The sequence below is a fragment of the Pungitius pungitius genome, chromosome 2, assembly GCF_949316345.1.
Source record: "Pungitius pungitius chromosome 2, fPunPun2.1, whole genome shotgun sequence".
NCBI classification, from domain to species: domain Eukaryota; kingdom Metazoa; phylum Chordata; class Actinopteri; order Perciformes; family Gasterosteidae; genus Pungitius; species Pungitius pungitius.
In genome coordinates this window covers 8,307,994-8,326,287 of record NC_084901.1, presented here as the reverse complement: position 1 = coordinate 8,326,287, position 18,294 = coordinate 8,307,994, and the positions used below count along the sequence as shown (strand labels likewise).

At 47.2% G+C, this 18,294-nt stretch overlaps 3 protein-coding genes across 5 annotated transcripts; 2 read left to right on the top strand and 1 right to left on the bottom strand.

The window, feature by feature from the left end:
• Nucleotides 1-35: 35 nt before the first annotated feature.
• zbed4 (zinc finger, BED-type containing 4) lies at nt 36-7,002 on the top strand. Of its 3 annotated transcripts, none has more exons than XM_037460017.2 (2): nt 36-212; nt 2,185-7,002. In XM_037460017.2, the coding sequence occupies exon 2, from the start codon at nt 2,369-2,371 to the stop codon at nt 6,188-6,190; it is 3,822 nt and encodes a 1,273-aa protein (XP_037315914.2). In that variant the 5' UTR covers nt 36-212; nt 2,185-2,368; the 3' UTR covers nt 6,191-7,002. The 3 variants fall into 3 exon arrangements, with proteins under 3 accessions (XP_037315914.2, XP_037315915.2, XP_037315916.2); XM_037460018.2 differs by lacking the exon at nt 36-212 and adding an exon at nt 239-340; XM_037460019.2 differs by lacking the exon at nt 36-212 and adding an exon at nt 1,007-1,291.
• Nucleotides 7,003-7,057: 55 nt separating this feature from the next.
• alg12 (ALG12 alpha-1,6-mannosyltransferase) lies at nt 7,058-10,207 on the bottom strand. Its single transcript, XM_062560303.1, has 9 exons — nt 10,022-10,207; nt 9,499-9,631; nt 9,242-9,415; nt 8,953-9,147; nt 8,743-8,845; nt 8,376-8,600; nt 8,016-8,185; nt 7,577-7,652; nt 7,058-7,485 (listed from the first exon to the last, which is right to left on the bottom strand). Exons 1-9 carry the CDS (start codon nt 10,178-10,180, stop codon nt 7,257-7,259), a joined length of 1,464 nt encoding a protein of 487 aa, XP_062416287.1. The 5' UTR covers nt 10,181-10,207; the 3' UTR covers nt 7,058-7,256.
• Nucleotides 10,208-10,482: 275 nt separating this feature from the next.
• creld2 (cysteine-rich with EGF-like domains 2) lies at nt 10,483-14,198 on the top strand. Its single transcript, XM_037462521.2, has 10 exons — nt 10,483-10,863; nt 11,024-11,106; nt 11,385-11,495; nt 11,583-11,674; nt 11,797-11,973; nt 12,104-12,202; nt 12,314-12,397; nt 12,523-12,618; nt 13,474-13,614; nt 13,869-14,198. The coding sequence occupies exons 1-10, from the start codon at nt 10,720-10,722 to the stop codon at nt 13,925-13,927; spliced, it is 1,086 nt and encodes a 361-aa protein (XP_037318418.2). The 5' UTR covers nt 10,483-10,719; the 3' UTR covers nt 13,928-14,198.
• Nucleotides 14,199-18,294: the final 4,096 nt, after the last annotated feature.

The following is an 18,294-nucleotide window of genomic DNA, read 5'->3' as shown; positions in this document are numbered from 1 at the left end:
CCCCTCCTCCCCGGGACCCTTACGCCCGATGACATCATTAAAACATGTTCCTTCCGTCCGACGCTGTGTGGAGCTGCTTCGGCCGAACGTGAACTGCGAGCAAGCCAGGAGACAAAAGCAACAAAGTGAACCCCCCCTCCGGATCAATCAAATGTGTCATATTTAACCGTCCGGGAGTCCGAAACCCAGTGATCCCACCGCGCTACTTCGCAGTAAGTCTTCCCAGCACACGCGGGCGTCCGGGGAGGGTTTATTGCGGCCGGGACGTCGTGGTGAGAGGCGGTCTCATTCGGATCCCGTGTGGTTCGTGTATCGCCGCGGCTGGGTTCTGCCTCGCCAGGTTAGCTACTGTGTGTCCTGTCTGTGTGGCCTAGCTGGCAGCTAACCAGCTAGCCTCCGTGGTGCGGTCCGAAAGGAGGGGGGGGGGCGGCTTGACGGACCGTCGCGGCGTTTCGTGGGACAGTTGCGGGACATGCGTTTTCCCTCCGGGATTTGTGCCACGAATCGACGAGACGACGCGAAGAAAACGCGTGTTGTTTTTGTGTTCATTAACCCCCGATGCTAGCCCGGTTAGCACCGGGGTAGCCGCCGCGGTGTTTACTAACGATTCAGCCTAACCGATGCCAATGTTTCCCAAACACGTTGAATTCTGACCCGCTCGCGGGCTGCCCGGCTCTCGGGTCGGGCACTACTTGCTGTTCACCTCCGCTGAGGTGAAAGCCGGTGCGTGGAGGCTCATTTTGGAGCCGGTGTGTGGGTGTAATATGTGACGTTGAAGGCTAGCCAGCGATGGCTATTTTTCTGCTGCCCTCTCTCGCCTCTGCGTGTCGAACCCGGAAAAGTGTTTGTCATTGCTCACTTTAGGAAGTGTCCCAACGTCGTTTGTTTTCTTCCGTTCACCACTAAACTTTTGAAATGAAATTAAAAAAAAAAAAGAATATCGCATTGGGTAATGTTTCACATTCGTGAGATGTATGGGACATTATTTGAATGAGAGTGCTTCTGCCTGAGGGTAATGTTAGCGGTGCTTGAGTCTCGGATGAACACTGCCCTCTAAACCTTTTACAACTCAACGTTCGATATATTGGATTTATATCTGCATTGCAACTACAAACACAAATGTGTGTCTTTTAAGGACTGTTGCCTCAACTACGTGTATAACGACGCTTGAACTTGATGGCATCGGTCCTTTTATATCACTTACTCACTAAAATAATGACGCATGGACTTTAAGAAGCGTGTAGAATGAGGCACCTGTCGTTCTTGGCAGACAAAATTGGACCCGATCAAGGTACAGAGAGATTTGTTTACCAAATACACACCTTATTCCTATAGTTACCAGCTTTATTACTTATAAGAAACGCAGTCTCGTGGATGTATTATAACCTTTTTGTGCAGGTTTGTTTTATAGGATCTGAGTATTTACTCCACAAACCACATCACTGGGTTCTTTTTCAACCAGATAATACTGCAAAGCTGATTAATCCGCTAATCGTTAGTGTTTTAATGCTTAAGAGTTGTTGCACATTGTCAGTCACACATAGATCTAATGTACCATGACGCAGTGATAGATTTACAGATGCGGTTCTAAAATTAAAATTATAAATATTTTGGTGTTAAGTATTATTTTAATTCATAGGAACCATTTGCATTCAGTTTAAACAAGTGGCAAAGGAGTATTCGTGGGCATGATTAAGTACAGGGCTTTGCTTTTGCTTTCCAGAACGGTTACATAATTAGGCAACACTTCTGTGCAATACGTTAGGAATCTATTTGATGGAGTTTTATGATAAGCACATGACACACGGGAGCTGCGCATGAGCCTGTTCTTGGAAGGGCTGCAGAAGTAGAGTTCCCTGTAAGCTGACTCTCATTCTGCGCTCGGGCGGTGCTTGTCAATTAGCAACTTTTTAACATTTCTAGGTGAGCGTTAAAGATGACGATACCTGCAGTTTGTAAAACTAGATTTTAGAGCTGCAGTTGTGACTTTTCAACGCACTACACTGTGTGTGTGTGTGCCCGCAATACCCGGCACAAAGAGCCCGTTCAATCCGATTTAGAAGATAGGAACAAGACGACACGGATGTGTTACTGCAGAATACCGGTATTGCCGGTTATTTCTACTTACAGTTTGATAATTATTTTTTTTCTCTCTCTTTCTCTCTCTTTCTCGCCCTTCTTTAGGTCGTGTGGGAGTACTTCAGTCATAAATGGAGAGGGACAAGCGAGCACCCCACGTCCCGGAGCAGCGCACACTATTGACGACGCCTGCTTGAGAGCTGCAGCGTCGATGACTACGCCTAAAAAAAACTAATCACATTCGACAAAGCAGACCTGACTGTTCTTCGAAAACCCTTGGGCTGCTGCCATGGATGGGGAGGAAGAGGTGTGTCACATGAGTGAGGATATAATCAGCGAAACCAATGGCTCCATGGAAAGTAAAAAGAGAGAGGCCAAGGGGACGTGCCTGAAAATTGAGGGCCAGGATGGCTACGTTTTCAAATCCTACAGCATCAAGCCGCACGAGGCCACGGATGCAAAGTCGCCTGCTTGCTCCTCAGTAACACTGGATAGAGACTCTCCCTCTTCGCCCCCTTCATCTCCCCCCGATGACAAAGAGTTGGAGTCAGACAAGGCGAGTGAGACGGATCCCACTTCTCCCACTCTGTCAAACACATGCCTAAACAACGACACTGAGGGAAATGCGGAGAATGAAAGCTATGAAAATGGGAATGAAGAAACTCTGCATATCAAAGAGGAGAATGAGGACACCAACGGTATGGAGGAGGAAGCCCAGGAGGATGAAGGGCTCGGGTTTGGCACCTCCGTTGGCCCTTTCGTAACTAGAGATGGTGACGAGTACAGCAATTTATTTAGTGGATACACAAGCACCCTTTATGATGTTGCCATGGACGCTGTCACGCAGAGCCTCCTGTCGTCTATGAGGAGTAACACCAACCCGAGGAAGAAGTCTCCTGCGTGGAATCATTTCTGCATATCGCCGCGAGACGGTACCAAAGCAATCTGTTTATACTGCATGAAAGAGTTCAGCCGGGGCAAGAACGAGAAAGACCTCAGCACAAGTTGTTTGATGAGGCACGTGCGGAGGGCTCACCCCACCGTGCTCCTGCCGGACGGCGCGGACGTGTCCTCGAACCATCTGGCCAGCTCCTTCGCCTCCTCTTTGATACCTCCATCCCCGAACTCACCAAAAAATGGAGACTTGGCCAACAGCGTCATCTCTTCTGCCTCAAAGAACACTTCGCCGTCCACCTCCTCGGCCGAAAATTCCGACCCGTCATCCAAAGAAGTGTTGCCCGAAGTAGAACCAAAACTGGAACCGAATGCAAACGGCGGCGACGACGGCGGCGGCGGCGCGCTCTCGTCCTCACATTCCAACGACAACAACCTCGAAGACGTGTGCGACGGCGGGCCCGAGCGCGCCCCGGGGACCCCGAAAAGCTCCAGCTCCCGTCGGCGGTCGGCCGTGTGGAAACACTTCTACCTGTCGCCCGCCGACAATTCCAAAGCCGTATGTATCCACTGCATGAACGAGTTCAGTCGGGGGAAAAACGGGAAAGACCTCGGGACGAGCTGCCTCATTCGTCACATGTGGAGGGCCCACAAAGAAGTGGTCATCGAGGAAAACGGACTGGGCAACCACATTCCCCCGCCGTACACGAACCCGCCCTCACTGCTGTCCCGCACACAACTACAGGAGCCCCTGGAAGTGAAAAAGGAATCGCCCCTTCTTCCATCCTCCCCCGAAACCGCAGCCGATGAATTACCCCAAAGCACAGAGGAAAGCATGGATATAAAACAGGAGTGCGAGGAGGTGCTGAATCTGTCGGGGCAGGAACCCTCTCTCGGTGTGCCCCTTAAAGCCCAGGGGGAGGACACGGCCCTGGCCGTCTCCCCGTGCGGCCTCTCCGAGGGCCCGAGCCTCAATCCGGATCACTCGGTGTTCCAGCAGAACAAGATGCTCATGAAACGGGTCAAGTCCGAAGTGTGGCACCATTTCATCGTGTCGCCGGTGGACCAGCTAAAAGCACTGTGCCGTTACTGTCCATGCGTCATCAGCCGGGGGAAACGGGGGGACTTTGGCACCAGCTGCCTGATGAGGCATCTGATGAGACGCCACCCAGACGTCCTCAAAAACCAAAAAGGCGCGGATGAGACGGACTCCTCCCCTCATCCCTACGCAACGCTCCCCGCGGCGGATGCAGTTTCAACCAAAGAAACTGAAAGCCCCACCAGTAAGAAAAAGCCACAAACACTGCCAGTTTTCAGCAAAAAGACGTCAAAACTGTGGAACCATTTCTCCATTTCGCCCACCGACCCCACCAAGGTGGTTTGTTTGCACTGTGGCCGCACAATTAGCAGAGGCAAAAAGACTACCAACCTCGGCACCAGCTGCCTCTTCAGGCACATGCAGAGGTTTCACGGACATTTTCTTGAAAGTAACAATGCTATCTCAGGTGACGTGCCGCCCGCGGAAATTCACATCAAGCAGGAGCTCATGGACACTTCTGCTTACGCAGTGGAACAGAACGCCGAGCGCTTCGACGAACACCACCCGGTTGCCAAAAAAATCACCAAACTTATCGCAGAAATGCTCGCACTGGATCTTCAGCCATCGGCCCTGGTGGAGAACGCTGGACTGAACCGACTACTCGAGTACCTCCAGCCGCAGTATTCTCTACCCCTTTCCTCGTACTTCACCAGCACTGCCATACCAGACATGTACGAAAGGGTGAAGGACGTGGTGCTGACCCACCTGAAGGAGGCGGAGAGTGGCGTCGTCCACTTCACGACGAGTATTTGGGTCAGCAGCCAGACGAGGGAATACCTGACCCTCACTGCACACTGGGCGACGTACGAGTCCAGCGTCAGACCCCCGGGTCAGGACTTCCACTGCTCGGCTCTCCTGAGCGTCTCGCAGATCGACTGCGACCACGATATGCACGACATCCCAAAGCAGCTGGAGTATCTGTGGGAATCCTGGGTCGCCTCCTCGGGGCTGAAACGGGGGTTCACGGTCACCGACAACACCACCGTCCGGAACACCCTGGAGGACTACGGCCACGCCACCCTGCAGTGTTTCGGACACACCATCGACCTCATTGTTAGCGAAGCCATAAAGAGCCAGCGGATGGTGCAGAACCTCCTGAGTATCGCGCGGAAGATCTGCGAGCGCGTGCACCGCTCGGCGAAGGCCAAGGAGAAGCTGGCGGAGCTCCAGAGGCTGCACCAGCTGCCGGAAAACCAGCTGATCCAGGACGTCCCCTCCAAGTGGCGGACGTCCTTTTTCATGCTGGAGCGGCTGGTGGAGCAGAAGAAAGCCATCGACGAGATGTCGGTCGAGTGCAATTTCAGGGAAATAATCAGCAGTGACCAGTGGGAGGTGATGTTGTCCATCTGCAACGCACTGAAGCCTTTCGAGGTCGCCTGCGGCGAGATGAGCAACCGCACCGCCACCCTGGGACAGGTGATCCCGCTCATCCACATCCTCAACCGGAAGATCGACCTGCTGTTCGACGAGACCGTGGGCATCGACAACATGCTGGTGTCCCTGAAGGACGCCATGGTGGGCCAGATGTCAGAGACCCTGCACGACCCGCGGTACACCTGGGCGACCATGCTGGACCCGCGGTACAAGACGTCGCTGTTCACCGAGGAGGAGGCGGAGCGGTGCAAACAAGACCTGATCGGGGAGCTGGAGTTGTCCTCGTCTACCTCACTCGCGGAAGCGAAGCCGCCGCTGCACAACGGCTGCGGCGAAGCAGCCGCCGCCGCCACCGCCACCGCCCCCTCCGCCTCCTCCTCCTCCCCCCCGCAGCCGAGCAAGGACAGCCTGTGGTCCCTGATGGCTGACATCCGGCAGAAGATAAAGCACGAGGAGAAGCCAAAGTCCTCTGAGCTGGCGGTGCTGGAGTACCTCGAGGAAGACATATTAGATCAAAGCTGTGACCCCCTCGACTACTGGAACCTGAAAAAGTTCCTGTGGCCCAACCTCGCCAAAGTAGCCGCCCGTTACGTGGGCTGCCCCCCCAGCATCGTCCCGGCGGAGACGCTTTTCAGCACAGCCAGTGTCAACTGTGCCCTGAATCAACACAGGCCTTTGCTGGAAAACATGGAGGGTCTGCTGTTCCTCAAAGTCAACCTCCCGTTGATTTATTTTCAGTACTGATCACTGTGGAGCATTAACTCCCTCATCGAAGGACCAAGTTGCAGAGCTGTGAAACGGGGCTTAGCCGCCGGGGGGGGAAATATGTAAAGAAAAGTGAATTTATAAACCGATTCTCACTGCAAAGGCCAGATTTGGAGGATTTATTTTATTCCGTGTACTACTGTTAAAACACTTTGGAGCTGTTGTGATGAAAAAGTCTCAAGTGTATCAGGGAGGGAGGGTTTTTCTAGCTGTAGGGGTTGGTTGCTTGTTAATCAATGTGGGTTTTTTTGTTTTTTTTTTCCTGTGTCGACTCTCTCCTTGTGCCTTATCCAAAACTACTTCAGGTCAAAATGCTGTAAATATTTTTGTTAAAATGACACAGATCACGTCAGGATGCTTTTTGATTATTGTGTATTAAAGATGGATGCAGAGTTGTTTTCTCAATGAAAACATGGCCCAAAAATAAATGCTGTGACTGAAAGATGTTTTAAGTTAATGTTATTTAATTTTCATTGTGAAATTGTAGCTCATGGTACTGTCATTTAGAAATAGATGTTTTTTTTACTTGTTGAAATGTTTTAAATAAAATTGTGTAAAATATTGCTGTATTTTCAGAATAAGCAGTTGGTTTGGAATATACAATTTGTCTCTTAAGCACAATTTAAGTTTATGTCCAGGGGATTAAATTATGGGTTTATTGAGTAAAAATGTACTGTACCTTTTTTTTATATCAAATGGCTTCTGAAACTAATTTGATAAATGTTTTAGCATTGAGACTGGAACCATGGAAATCTTGGTCATTTTTAAATAAAGGTTTTCCTTATGCAATATTGCAGAGTTTTCTTTGGTTGGGGCTATAATTTAATGTACCATTGATGACACGCATGAGTTTCAACTGTATTGGTTTATAAAATATCAAAAATATTCAAATAACACCTGCCAGCAATACAAAAATTCATCATATGCAATCCAGCGTAAGAAGACTGAAGCAGAATCCGTAAACCTGTCATATTATTACTCTACATTGGTAGCACTCTGTTGTGGTCACATAGAAACACTAACGTAGGAGTCCCTCTCCGTGGCGTTAGGTTGCAGTCTTTCTCTCCATGAGCACAGTTTTTCTCGCTAATTGCACGCTGACAGGCGGGATGTGAAACATGTTGAGGGCGATGTTGCTGTAGCCTGCAATGAAGGCCAGAGGCTGGTGGGTGCCCTGGAGCCGTTTTATCTTGGTGACGTTAGCCTCCATCACGAGGTGCGTGTACATTTTCATGTCGGCATTCTTCAGAATCAGGTCCTCACGTTTGTCATATCTGTTGAACAGAATACAGTGATGATTGCAATTTGAATTTTGTGTACATTCTTTTGGACAGATTTCTTTGTTCAAAAATTAAATTCCCTAACCTCCAGTTTTTGTTCTGCTCCAAGAAGCGAGATACTCCCGTTTCAGCAGAGTAGGTGTCAATGTGAACAAAGACATCTGAGTGGACAAAAGGTAGTGTGACAATGTGAGAACCAGGCCTTCAAAGACTCAATAGTCTATGTATATTATGATTAGTGAGAGTTCCAAATGAATACAAATCATCATTCTGCAGCTGATTGGCTGAGTGCTATCAGCTAAGTGGGATCCATTGAATAAACAAATACTAATATGGTTTACAGTGACATGCTCATCATTAATGATGTTTAATCAAGAAAAATGTAATTAATTAAAGGGCCATTTAAAAAATAGCTTCAAACTTGCATACTACATATGATCATTTTTTAATAAGAAAAAGGTGGTAAGAATTAAGTTTTTTAGAAGATTTATGCAATTAAAAAATATGCAGAAAGTGATTTCAACCTGTTGTGACTGGCAACAACCGGTGCAGCTCCAGCATTCCTCGTCCCCCTGGGTAGTTGTGGTGGGAAACATATAGACTAACACTGGAGTACGCCGCGTTGATAAAAAGCTGGCCAACCACAACTGCAGAGCCCAGTTTATACATCCAGGATTTCTGGTAGTTGCACAGACTAAAGAACAAAAGAGAGAGAGGGAACTGTTGATAATGATCAACATCTGGAAAATAGCTACTCAGCATCAACGAGCCAAGTCCGATAAGTCGCTGCTGCCGCTTTAACAAGTCAACAGATACCAATACAATGAGTATTTCCCATCCTTTGTTCTTAAAAGCAAGCATTGGGGTAATACGCTTTCGCTCACATGAAAGAACAGCCTCGAGCAGCCACCAGGCTGAGCACGGGGAACGTGTATATGATGAAGCGCAGCTCCTTGTGGGGGAGGAGCGAGTAGGTGAGGATGAAGCCCACGGTGGGCAGCAGCAGCAGCCTCATCCGCCGGTCAATCAGGCCGAGGGGGACGAACGGCAGCGTGCAGCCCAGGCCGCGGGGCAAGGCAGAGTAAAAGTACCACAGAAACGGAAAGGTTTACTGGGGAGAAGGAAGTCAAGGAGAACCGCGGAGTGACGATTGCTCTTTTTTCTTTTCTTTTTTTTTTTACCATTTTCAGTGAAAGTAAAGTGAAAGTAAATTCACACACGTGGGTGTATTCGACGAAATGAAAGGATATTCCCCAGTTGGAACTTTGGTTGAGGATAGTGTTGTACCACAAAACCTGACCTTCAGGCCACAACAATTTCCTCCAAAAGATGGTGTCAACGGCCACCGTCAAAGCTGTAAAAAACACAAAAATAGTAAATGGCTCCTTTGATTTCCTCAGTGTGTTATATTAATATTATATACATATTACATTGATTAATATATACATAGTAACTACTCACCCAGTGACAAGACCCCAGCAGGAACAGCGTAGTAAAGCAGCTGCAGTAGCCCCAGCTTCCTGCTCAGCAATGAGAGGAGTAACATCAGACCCAGGAAGATGCAGAGCTCCGCCCGGAACACGATGATGACGAAAGCAGAGAGGCCGACGAACCGGCCATGTTTCTGAGCCATCCAAGATGTGAACGCCACGAGAACTGAAAAGAAAATGAGAAAAGCACTTATTTTGGAGGACAGAATAATCCAGAGTCTCGGGTTCATAATGACTCCGACCCACGCGCGGTCTCTTACCCAGCGGCAGTGCAAATATGTTAGGGAGCGTCCTGGTGCTGTAGAACATGAGGTGAAACTGAGAAGCACACGTCAGACAAAAGAGCCCTGCAACCGTGGAGCCAAACTGCCTCCTCGCCTCCTTCTGCATGTGCCACAGTGCAGCGACGACACACACTCCCAGGGTCGCCCGGACTGCAGACAGCACATGGGGGGTGGGGGTTTGAATCGTCTGAGATCACTTCAGTGACATTCAGTGAGGTGATGGAAAAGTCTACCTGTCAGCTGGGTGTAGAATTTCGGCGCGTCCAGCAGAGAGGACAGAAACACGACTGGGGAGCAGAGCACTGAGAGGACCAGAGGGCCGAGGAAAGTTCGAGGCACCACACCGGGAAACTCATGATGGTCATACTGGAAGACAGCGAGGGCTCTGTTCTCAATGACGTCTTAACAGCCCGACCCGATACAGCAAATCTGGAGCTCTCAATCATGTGACATGGCTTTCAACAGCGGTGGGAGTTCACCCAGCTGTCATGGAGCTCAATATGCCCTTGATGCTCTATACTTTCTAAAAGCAGTATGATTAAATAATATATTAATTATAGAAGGGATAATTTTGCATTACTATCCCTACACAATACATGAATAAATCAGAAATGTACCCTGGTGGTGTTTAATGGATTTTACAATAAAACACACAACTGCGGAGCTCTAAAATACAAACATACAATCTAGTTAGCCTGTTAGCACGCTTACTACCAGCATCAAACAGGGATGCCATCGATTACCTGCTTACCTTACCTTGTCAAAGTTGATTCTGTGATACAGAATGTCGTGTGCAGCTTGTAAATTAAAGCTTTCCTCAACTTTCGTAAATGGACAAATTAGTAAATGCAAAAGAGCCACTGTTATTAATAAGAACAGCAGTGGCAGCCCCAAAACATTCTTTTTTTCAGCCATGATAGCAGAGATCTGTATAACTTCCGGTTAGTACAGGAAGTGAACTGGAAATTCATTGTTGTCATATTGCTAAAAATACAAATTTTCAATATTTCTTATGGTAAGTACATTTTTAAATTGTATTTTCAAAGTCACAAAACAATTCTAATTAAATTGTGTTAAATACTGCAACTAAACATCCACAATTTCCCGCATGGGAAAGGAGGTTACAAAAAAGGAACGAGCTGCACGTCCCGCGCGTGTCGGCTTGTGATTGGTTGTACGTTTTATGACAGTACATCTCAGCCAATCATCACAAGCCACAATTCGAACAAGAGGCTGACGCGGAAGTCTAAAGCCGCACCGTTTTTTCAATAACCGGCATGTAAATACTACTTGATAGCGTTTTGCATCGACAACGCTAACGTGGATTTAATGTCAGCAATAGCTTATTTCGAGGTGTTGAACCTTGCTTAGCTTCAATATTAGCCGATAGCTGCCTTGCGTGTGGCTTTAATGTGTGTGCTCATATGAAACGGTGTCCCAATTGATCTGCTAAGATGCTGCCCAACGGTCCAAAGCTGCTGCTCCTGCGGCTATTTTCCTGTGTAACTTTTATTTTACTTTTTCAAGTCACTGACGCCAAGAAGGATTTAAAAAGCGCCTGTTCCACCTGTCAGCAAATCACCGATAATTTCAACAAGGTAAGCGACCATGACTTTCTGTGGTTTGCTTGTCATTATCTTGCTCTGATATTGTGAATGTGCCCAGCTGTCTTAATTTGAGCCAAATACTTGCCACTTCTTATTCACAACCTTCCCGATTTTTTTCCGTGGGAATAACAACACCATTTCTGTCATTTAGGGCTTTGACAGAACAGCGCGGCAGAACTTCGGAGGGGGGAATACCGACTGGGAGGAGAGAACGCTGTCTAAATATGAGACGAGGTGAGACAGTCCATCCTGTCCGGTCCGGGTCACCCTGCCACGGGGAGACCGTCCTCAGAGCTGTGTTTGCTTTGCACCATAGTTGCTGTCTGTTTGTACTGCTATAAGCTCATCATGGTTGTACTACATGAGCTTGCTCTGCTCGCGGCTCAGGCAAAAGTCTTTTGCCACTCTTTTGCAAGGCCCACAAACCTGTGCAACACACACAGTTCTCCATCCTTTTTTTTTTTTTTAACATGTTAAACTTCTATCCATTCACCTGGTTGCCTCTTTCACAGCGAGATCCGTCTGATGGAGATCGTGGAGGGGCTGTGTGACAGCAGCAGCTTCGAGTGCAACCACATGCTGGAGGAGCACGAAGACCATTTAGAGACCTGGTGGTTCAAGAGGTGGGTGACTGTCGATGCAAATGTCGTCAAAGTGTAACGCCCGGTTTGAAAAGTGTCAAATCTCTCCCTTTTTCCATTTTGATTCAGGAAAACAAAACATCCTGATCTGCGTAAATGGTTCTGCATCGACACCATCAAAGTGTGCTGTCCGACGGGAACGTTTGGACCGGACTGCAAAGGTGGGAATAGATGTCCTTTTTGTATGAAAGTAAAGCGTTAAACGCACGGACCTGATGCAGAAAGTGGTTGAATATGTTGTTGTTTAGTTTTTGTTTCTGATTTTTGTTTATATTTCTGAAAGCCTGTGTCGGCGGCTCTGATTCACCTTGTCACGGAAACGGACAGTGTGATGGAGACGGAACTCGCGGAGGCAACGGAAAGTGCAGCTGTGACGACGCCTATGAAGGGGAGTTCTGCCTGGACTGCATCGACGGCTACTTCAACGAAGTGAGGAACGCCACCTTCTCTCTGTGCACAGGTACACTTTGGACGCTCCTCAAGTGAACAAGCGGCTGCCCCAGCCCCACCGGCTTTTTCCTTGATGCCGACACTTCACTTCATTCGCACACGAGGGTAAAGAGCGAGTAGTGAAATCTGTTCTCGTACAGAATGTGACCCTTCCTGCAAAACCTGCACTGGAGCGACCAATCGGGACTGTGATGAGTGCAAGGACGGCTGGCAGGACGACGACGACGAAGCTTGTGTCGGTATGAGGACCAGTGTAAACGCACCGTCTAGTGAAGGACAAAAGAGGGTTTGGGGGTTATTTCTGGGTACACCACTGTCGACCTCACTGCAGTACATCTAACGTGTTACAGATGTAAACGAGTGCTCCGCAGACCCTTCCCCGTGTGAGGAAGATCAATACTGCCTTAACACGCAAGGCTCTTACTCCTGTGCAGGTAATTACTTTGGTTTGTTTTTTTTTTCTGTAAAATTTGGACAAAATGAACGATACTGCATGATGGAATATAGCTAGTGTAATGTGTATTTCTGCTATCATACTAAATGTCTTTGTCCTTCACAGCTTGTGACAAAGTGTGCTCCGGTTGCACCGGGGCCGGTCCTGATAAGTGCCAGGCTTGTGCCACCGGGTACCAAGACACAGAGGGCACCTGCACAGGTACAATGTAAATACTTGGCTATTTGAAGGCTGTTTGTTGACCTAGTGGAATGCATGCAAAAGACCCATTTTATGTCTATTGCAATATTAATAACAATTAAACTAGAGAAGGCACTGTCTGCTGAAAAGCAATCTAGTTTTTCAAAGCCAACACTTCCTTGGAGGGACTATTTTCAGCTGGAGACGGATTGATTTTTATTTATTTTTATAATCACATTGGCTGCAGTAAAATTCTTTTTGGTGCCTTTTTTAAACTAGGCTACAGTATTCTACGATGGCGGATTTTATTAACATGGGCCTGTTTGTTTCTTTTAATGCTGTGCCACAATAAATTGTGGGGCAGCGTTTTCTCAGAGGAGGGCCAGCAGTAGTCCGTACTAGTCAACAGTTGTCAGAACCTACAATACATAGACACGCAAGCAGAGGAAGAGGGAAGATATTTTCACATGTGTTTGAACTCTTTATAGATTTTAATTTGAAAACGGTTTTATAAATATATATTTAAATGATAATGAAATGGAGGGTTTATTTCAGTATTTTATTCGATTGTTATAAGTAACTTAAATAAAATGAATGAGAAACAAAAATAGTAATTCGCTCAGGTGTCTCAACTAAAGTCATAAATCATCAAACTTATTTTTCGGCCACTCGGCTCGCTGTTGTGACGCCTGCTACGACGTGTCCACTGATTTACCGGAGACTGTCACAGACCTGTTATTGCGTGCCACTGCCACAAGGAGGATCTCGCCGGCGCTCTCTCTCTCTCTCTCTCTCTTTCGGTCGGTGGGCAACATCATCGGAAGAGAGCTTGGTTTCAGTCAGGTCGCTGTAACGCCACGTTGTTGTGTTTTCCAGATGTTGACGAGTGTTCCCAGCCAGAGGCCGTATGCACCAAAGAACACGAGCAGTGTGTCAACACTGAAGGCAGCCATGTGTGCATCTGCTCCAGTGGTTATGAGAAGCAAGAGGGCGAGTGTGTCCAAACGATGCAGCCTGGTGAGGATCACTGTTGCTGTTGTCATAATATTTGTGCCTCACAGGTTGTTGAATTTAGCTGCAGACTTTTTGGAAGTAAACTCTTGAGAAAGTTTAGTCATGCCTTTTTTATAGAAATGTATGCTCTGCTCTATCCCTCCATTGACGAGACTGAAGCTTCACAAGAATATTATTAATATTAAAAGGGAAACCTTTTTAGGCTTGAAATATTTTAGATGATTAATTTATTTTATTTTCCTGCTTTGACTCATCAGAAAAAGAAGAGGAGTCAGAAGCGTCTGAGACGACCACGAGTGCACACCTGGAGCTTTGATTCAAAGACCGAGACGCATCAGGAACTCTGCACATCTGAAGACACGCATTTTTAATATGTCGAGTACATGTGCTAAATGTACAAGATGCACTTGTGCTGGCCAAGCAAGTTTTTCTCCAGCAGTGGATCATGGATTAATGGACAAAAACAGACATTTTATGCCCTCAATACCCAGGTCTTTGTTGCTTCCTGTGGTCTGATCAAAGTACCACTTGTTGTCTTTATTTTGTTGTTTTAAAAACAAAGGTCCAATAAAGTTGAATTAAATATACTTTAAGGTGAATTCATTTCAACAGGGGTGTGTATATTTCCCTCATACAAGTTTTATATTGTATGTAGTGCAATGGGCTAAGTTAGCAGGTGGAAATGACGCTGTGTGTGGCAGGGATCGACTATGACCACATGGTGGCAGTGTTGCCATATACAATATGGAGACTTGCATAGCCGAGTACTCTCCTGAAATGGACCTGGAGAGGACTAACTATTGTGTCTCACTGTTCATTCTTCATCCTCATGTCTCATAGCCATTTCTTGATAGTTGAGTGTGTTTCACTGTCGGGAATCATTCTGTATTAAGCACAGCGTTTTTTTTGTTTTTTTTTCAAGCAGAACTCACAAAAGCTGTTCTATCACCGACTTGAAAGTCTGCAGCTCCACTCGGGTCCACTCAAGTCTTTTTGGACCTTCCTGTGGCCCCGTCTGGATCAACGCATTTTTTTCTAACCCAGGTCTCACCTTGTAATCCGGCTTCCTGCGGGATGATGTCAGCTGTTCGGACTCCAGGCTTCCCAAGCTGGAGGAGTAGAAAGCCAGTTGAGACCTGACTGAGCTGCTGGTGAGGGAGCAAAGACCCCCCCCCCCCCCCCACCACCACCACCACACACACACACACACACACACCAAGGCATGGAAAGGTTTTTAATCAGATGTACAGTTATTGAAAACCATTGAGTAGAGACACATTTAAAATGACTGACAGCTAGTTTTGCGTCCTTCCAAAAGTAACTATTTGTCACTTTTGGGCTCACTCATTAACACACTTTCCAGCGTTGGTTTAGTAAAGATTAAACAGGATTTGCCGTCGGATGGAGCCAAGCTTGCCGTTTCCTCCCGTTTCCAGTCTCTTTGTTCAGCTAAGCCAACAGTCTGCCCCTTTTGGCGTAAAAAGATGAATTGGTATCAATCTTCTGAAAGATAGCAATCAACCAAATTAATGTTTTTTTTTCAACACAATTAAATAACAAGGGCAAGAGATGGAGAGAGAAACTGTGCCAAAGCAGCAAAATACAGTTATCAGTAGCTCAAGGATGAAAAGGTTTATCTTTGTATCTTTATCTTTATGAGAGAATATGAGGACCCAACAAGAGCGAACACGAGTCAGCATGACTAATGCATGAGTCAGTGTACTTACTACTGACGCTAGAACACCCATATAGGCGTTGTCTAGAGGACAGACCGGAGAAATGTCTGTTATGATGCTTCACGGCTTGGAAACGATACAGTCTCTCCACTTTCAACACCTCAGTGATAGAATCGGCTCAACCAGGGAGGTTTGTGATCAGGTCGCAGCAGGCCTGTGCTGAGTGGCCGGGTCTACTGTGAGTAATCCCAACAAAAGTCCCTTCTTTTAAGCAGTGCAGCGGCAATATGGTGATTCAAGCTGGAATCAAGATAATATACTCCACCTGAACTTGGACCTGAGCACAGTGCTCCAAGCTTTTTGTATCTTTCTGAGGCAACTCTCCTACCACAGTGCTCGCCTGTTTGTGCATTGTTTGTGCATCCTTACATCCCATAAAACGTGCACCGAGCGACCGGTGTGTGTGTGTGTGTGTGTGTGTGTGTGTGTGTTGGTCACGTGCGTGTGCACCGATGCTCTGCGGTTGGAAGGGGCACCCTGCTCTTTTCTCTTGACTTTGTGGTGGTTTTCTTCTGCCTGTAAATCTCAGCTGTGGAGCAGGAGCGAGCTCCAGATGGAGCGGGGTGACTCCGAGGACACTGACGGGGTCGCTAAGGAATCCCGGGAGCCCGCAGAGCATTCAAATGACAATCACCTCCATTCAGAGATACCCACCTTTTTTTCCCCCCCAGCAGGCCAAGGCACGCTGCCCCCTACTGCCTGGCTCGAAAGGGCGACCTCTCATCCTCATTCATCAGGTGTAAAATTTCCTAGCTGTTTTCCCAAGCCTACCCTTAGACAACAATCTTCTTTGTTCCGTTGAAAGGCGGTGGGACTGAGATGATCATAGTGGTGAGCAAAACTGCATGCTAAACTAGAAGCCAGATGTGGCACCATGTGCTTTTGTTCAGCTGTCAGTGGCCTGCACCGCCTCTGATGTCATGCTCTCCTTAAACTTGCTGCCCTTAATGAATCCCCCCTCCCCTCCCCCCTCCCCCCCCAGCTTCGGACGCTCGACCGCCAGCGACTAAGCCAGACAAATTGGAAACTCCGCAGAGCAGACCCCCAGTGCAGCAATATAGATTCTCACGGCGGTGTTCGTTGCGGAGGTGAATGAACCGACGCCGGCGCTCCTGCTCCAATGGGCTGGATGAAATGCAGACTTTTTGGCGGGAAGTGAAAGCGTCAGCTCGAGAACATCTGGGGGCCTCATGTGTAGCTTGAGGTTAAAGAGGGGAAATTGGGAATTTATGTTGCATGCAAAAGATAGAACGCTGGTAAATTTGCAGGCCTGTGTGACCTCTGCAACACGGAGGAACCCAAATGCTGGATTTCACAGACCTGAGCATTCCGTTTCAATTGCATCTCAAGCCTCCCTGTAAAGTTTAATTCTGATATACACTCTCCCATTTGCTCCATTTAGGTGTCCGCGTACTTTTAAGGGAAAAAATCTCACTTGTGATGTCTAAATGATCCATTAGGTTCACCCACCTAGCTTTCACTTTCCTTAAAACGTAATGGGGTCGAGGAGAGCTGTGAAACTGAGCTCAAACTGTGACATAGCAGGGCAAACAGTGGGCTGAAAAACACTCAAAGGTTTAGTGTCTGTTGATATTTCTACGGGGGTTTGTCACTAAAATGCTTTTTTCATCTCCGTTTCAGTCGGGTATCTTTGGTTTCCCGAATCAAATCATCAGCTTCTATAAACATGCAGAGATGTTGAGCTGAAACTATAAAAGATTAATATCAATAGTACTATTTAAACAACTTTTGATCGTCTGAATAGTAATGGAAAAAAAAATTGCATAATTACTAAAGTATGTTGTTCATGTTGTGAGATATAACTGCCGATTCTCTTGCTACGCATAAAAGATAAAAGTACATTAGGGTTGTTTAACTCTACTGAATCAAGCATCATATTTAATTGAACATGTGTTTGGATTGATTAGCTGGGAGAAATCCAATTGCCTTTTAAGAGGAGCAAACAGGGAGCGTGAATGTTAATTATTTACGCCATCCCGATCCTTCTTTTTGGTCGAAGCGGTGGTCCAGCTGCACTGAAGGCAGCAGGCTTGAGGCGACACAGAAATAATGCATGAGAAAAACCCCACTGTTGTTCTCCGTCATGAGAAAATGACATTCTACCTGGGACTCTTCGGCTCAATACGTGTGTAAAACCAATCCAAACACTTTGAATTATTCAGCATGTTATGTTGCCCCGTCGGTTCGTTTAGTCACAACTAAGGAGTTGTTTTCTTTCTGCCACCACGAAAGGCCTATATTGTGCATACCTTCCACTGGATATATATACGTAGAACTGCTGTTTACGAGGCAGTGGATGGACAGGCATTGTTGTTAAAATGTACCACAGAGGAAAATCATCCCGCATTTTGCCAGCTGGCACACTCTTGGTTGCACACAGATTTCACAGACAGGTAGGACGGATTGATGTTACTCACCTTTGTTTGAGCTCAAAGCCAGCGCCCATGTCTGTGTGTGCGTCTGTCTGCAACGAGGAGGCATATATGTGTGTGTAAGCCGGCTTGACAGCATGATGAGATTCGGCATGAGCGTGTGCGTGTGTGTGTGTGTGTTTGGTGCTTTAAAGTAGGACGGCATCGTCTGGCCTGTGGTCTCTTACACCCATCAGGAATGAGAAGAGACAGGGAGGGCGACTTTGATCTGCCTCTAAAGCGATGCCGCAGTCCTGCCTCCTAAAAAAAATCATTGTTTTGATGGAAGGTAAGGTGGGAAGGTCAGAGGAAGAGTAGCACATGAATAAATCACTTCTCTGCGGCGCATTGTTAGCCTTGTTTACTGCACTCAGGTTACAAGAAGCTTGGTTGAGTTTATTCGGTTTTCGTAGGTGGAGTTGGGGGATCAAGGAAACCTGATTTTCCAAGCAAAAATGAATCTGGGAGAGAGAGTACTTCTTTTAGTGGAGCAAGTGTACCACTACACAAAAATG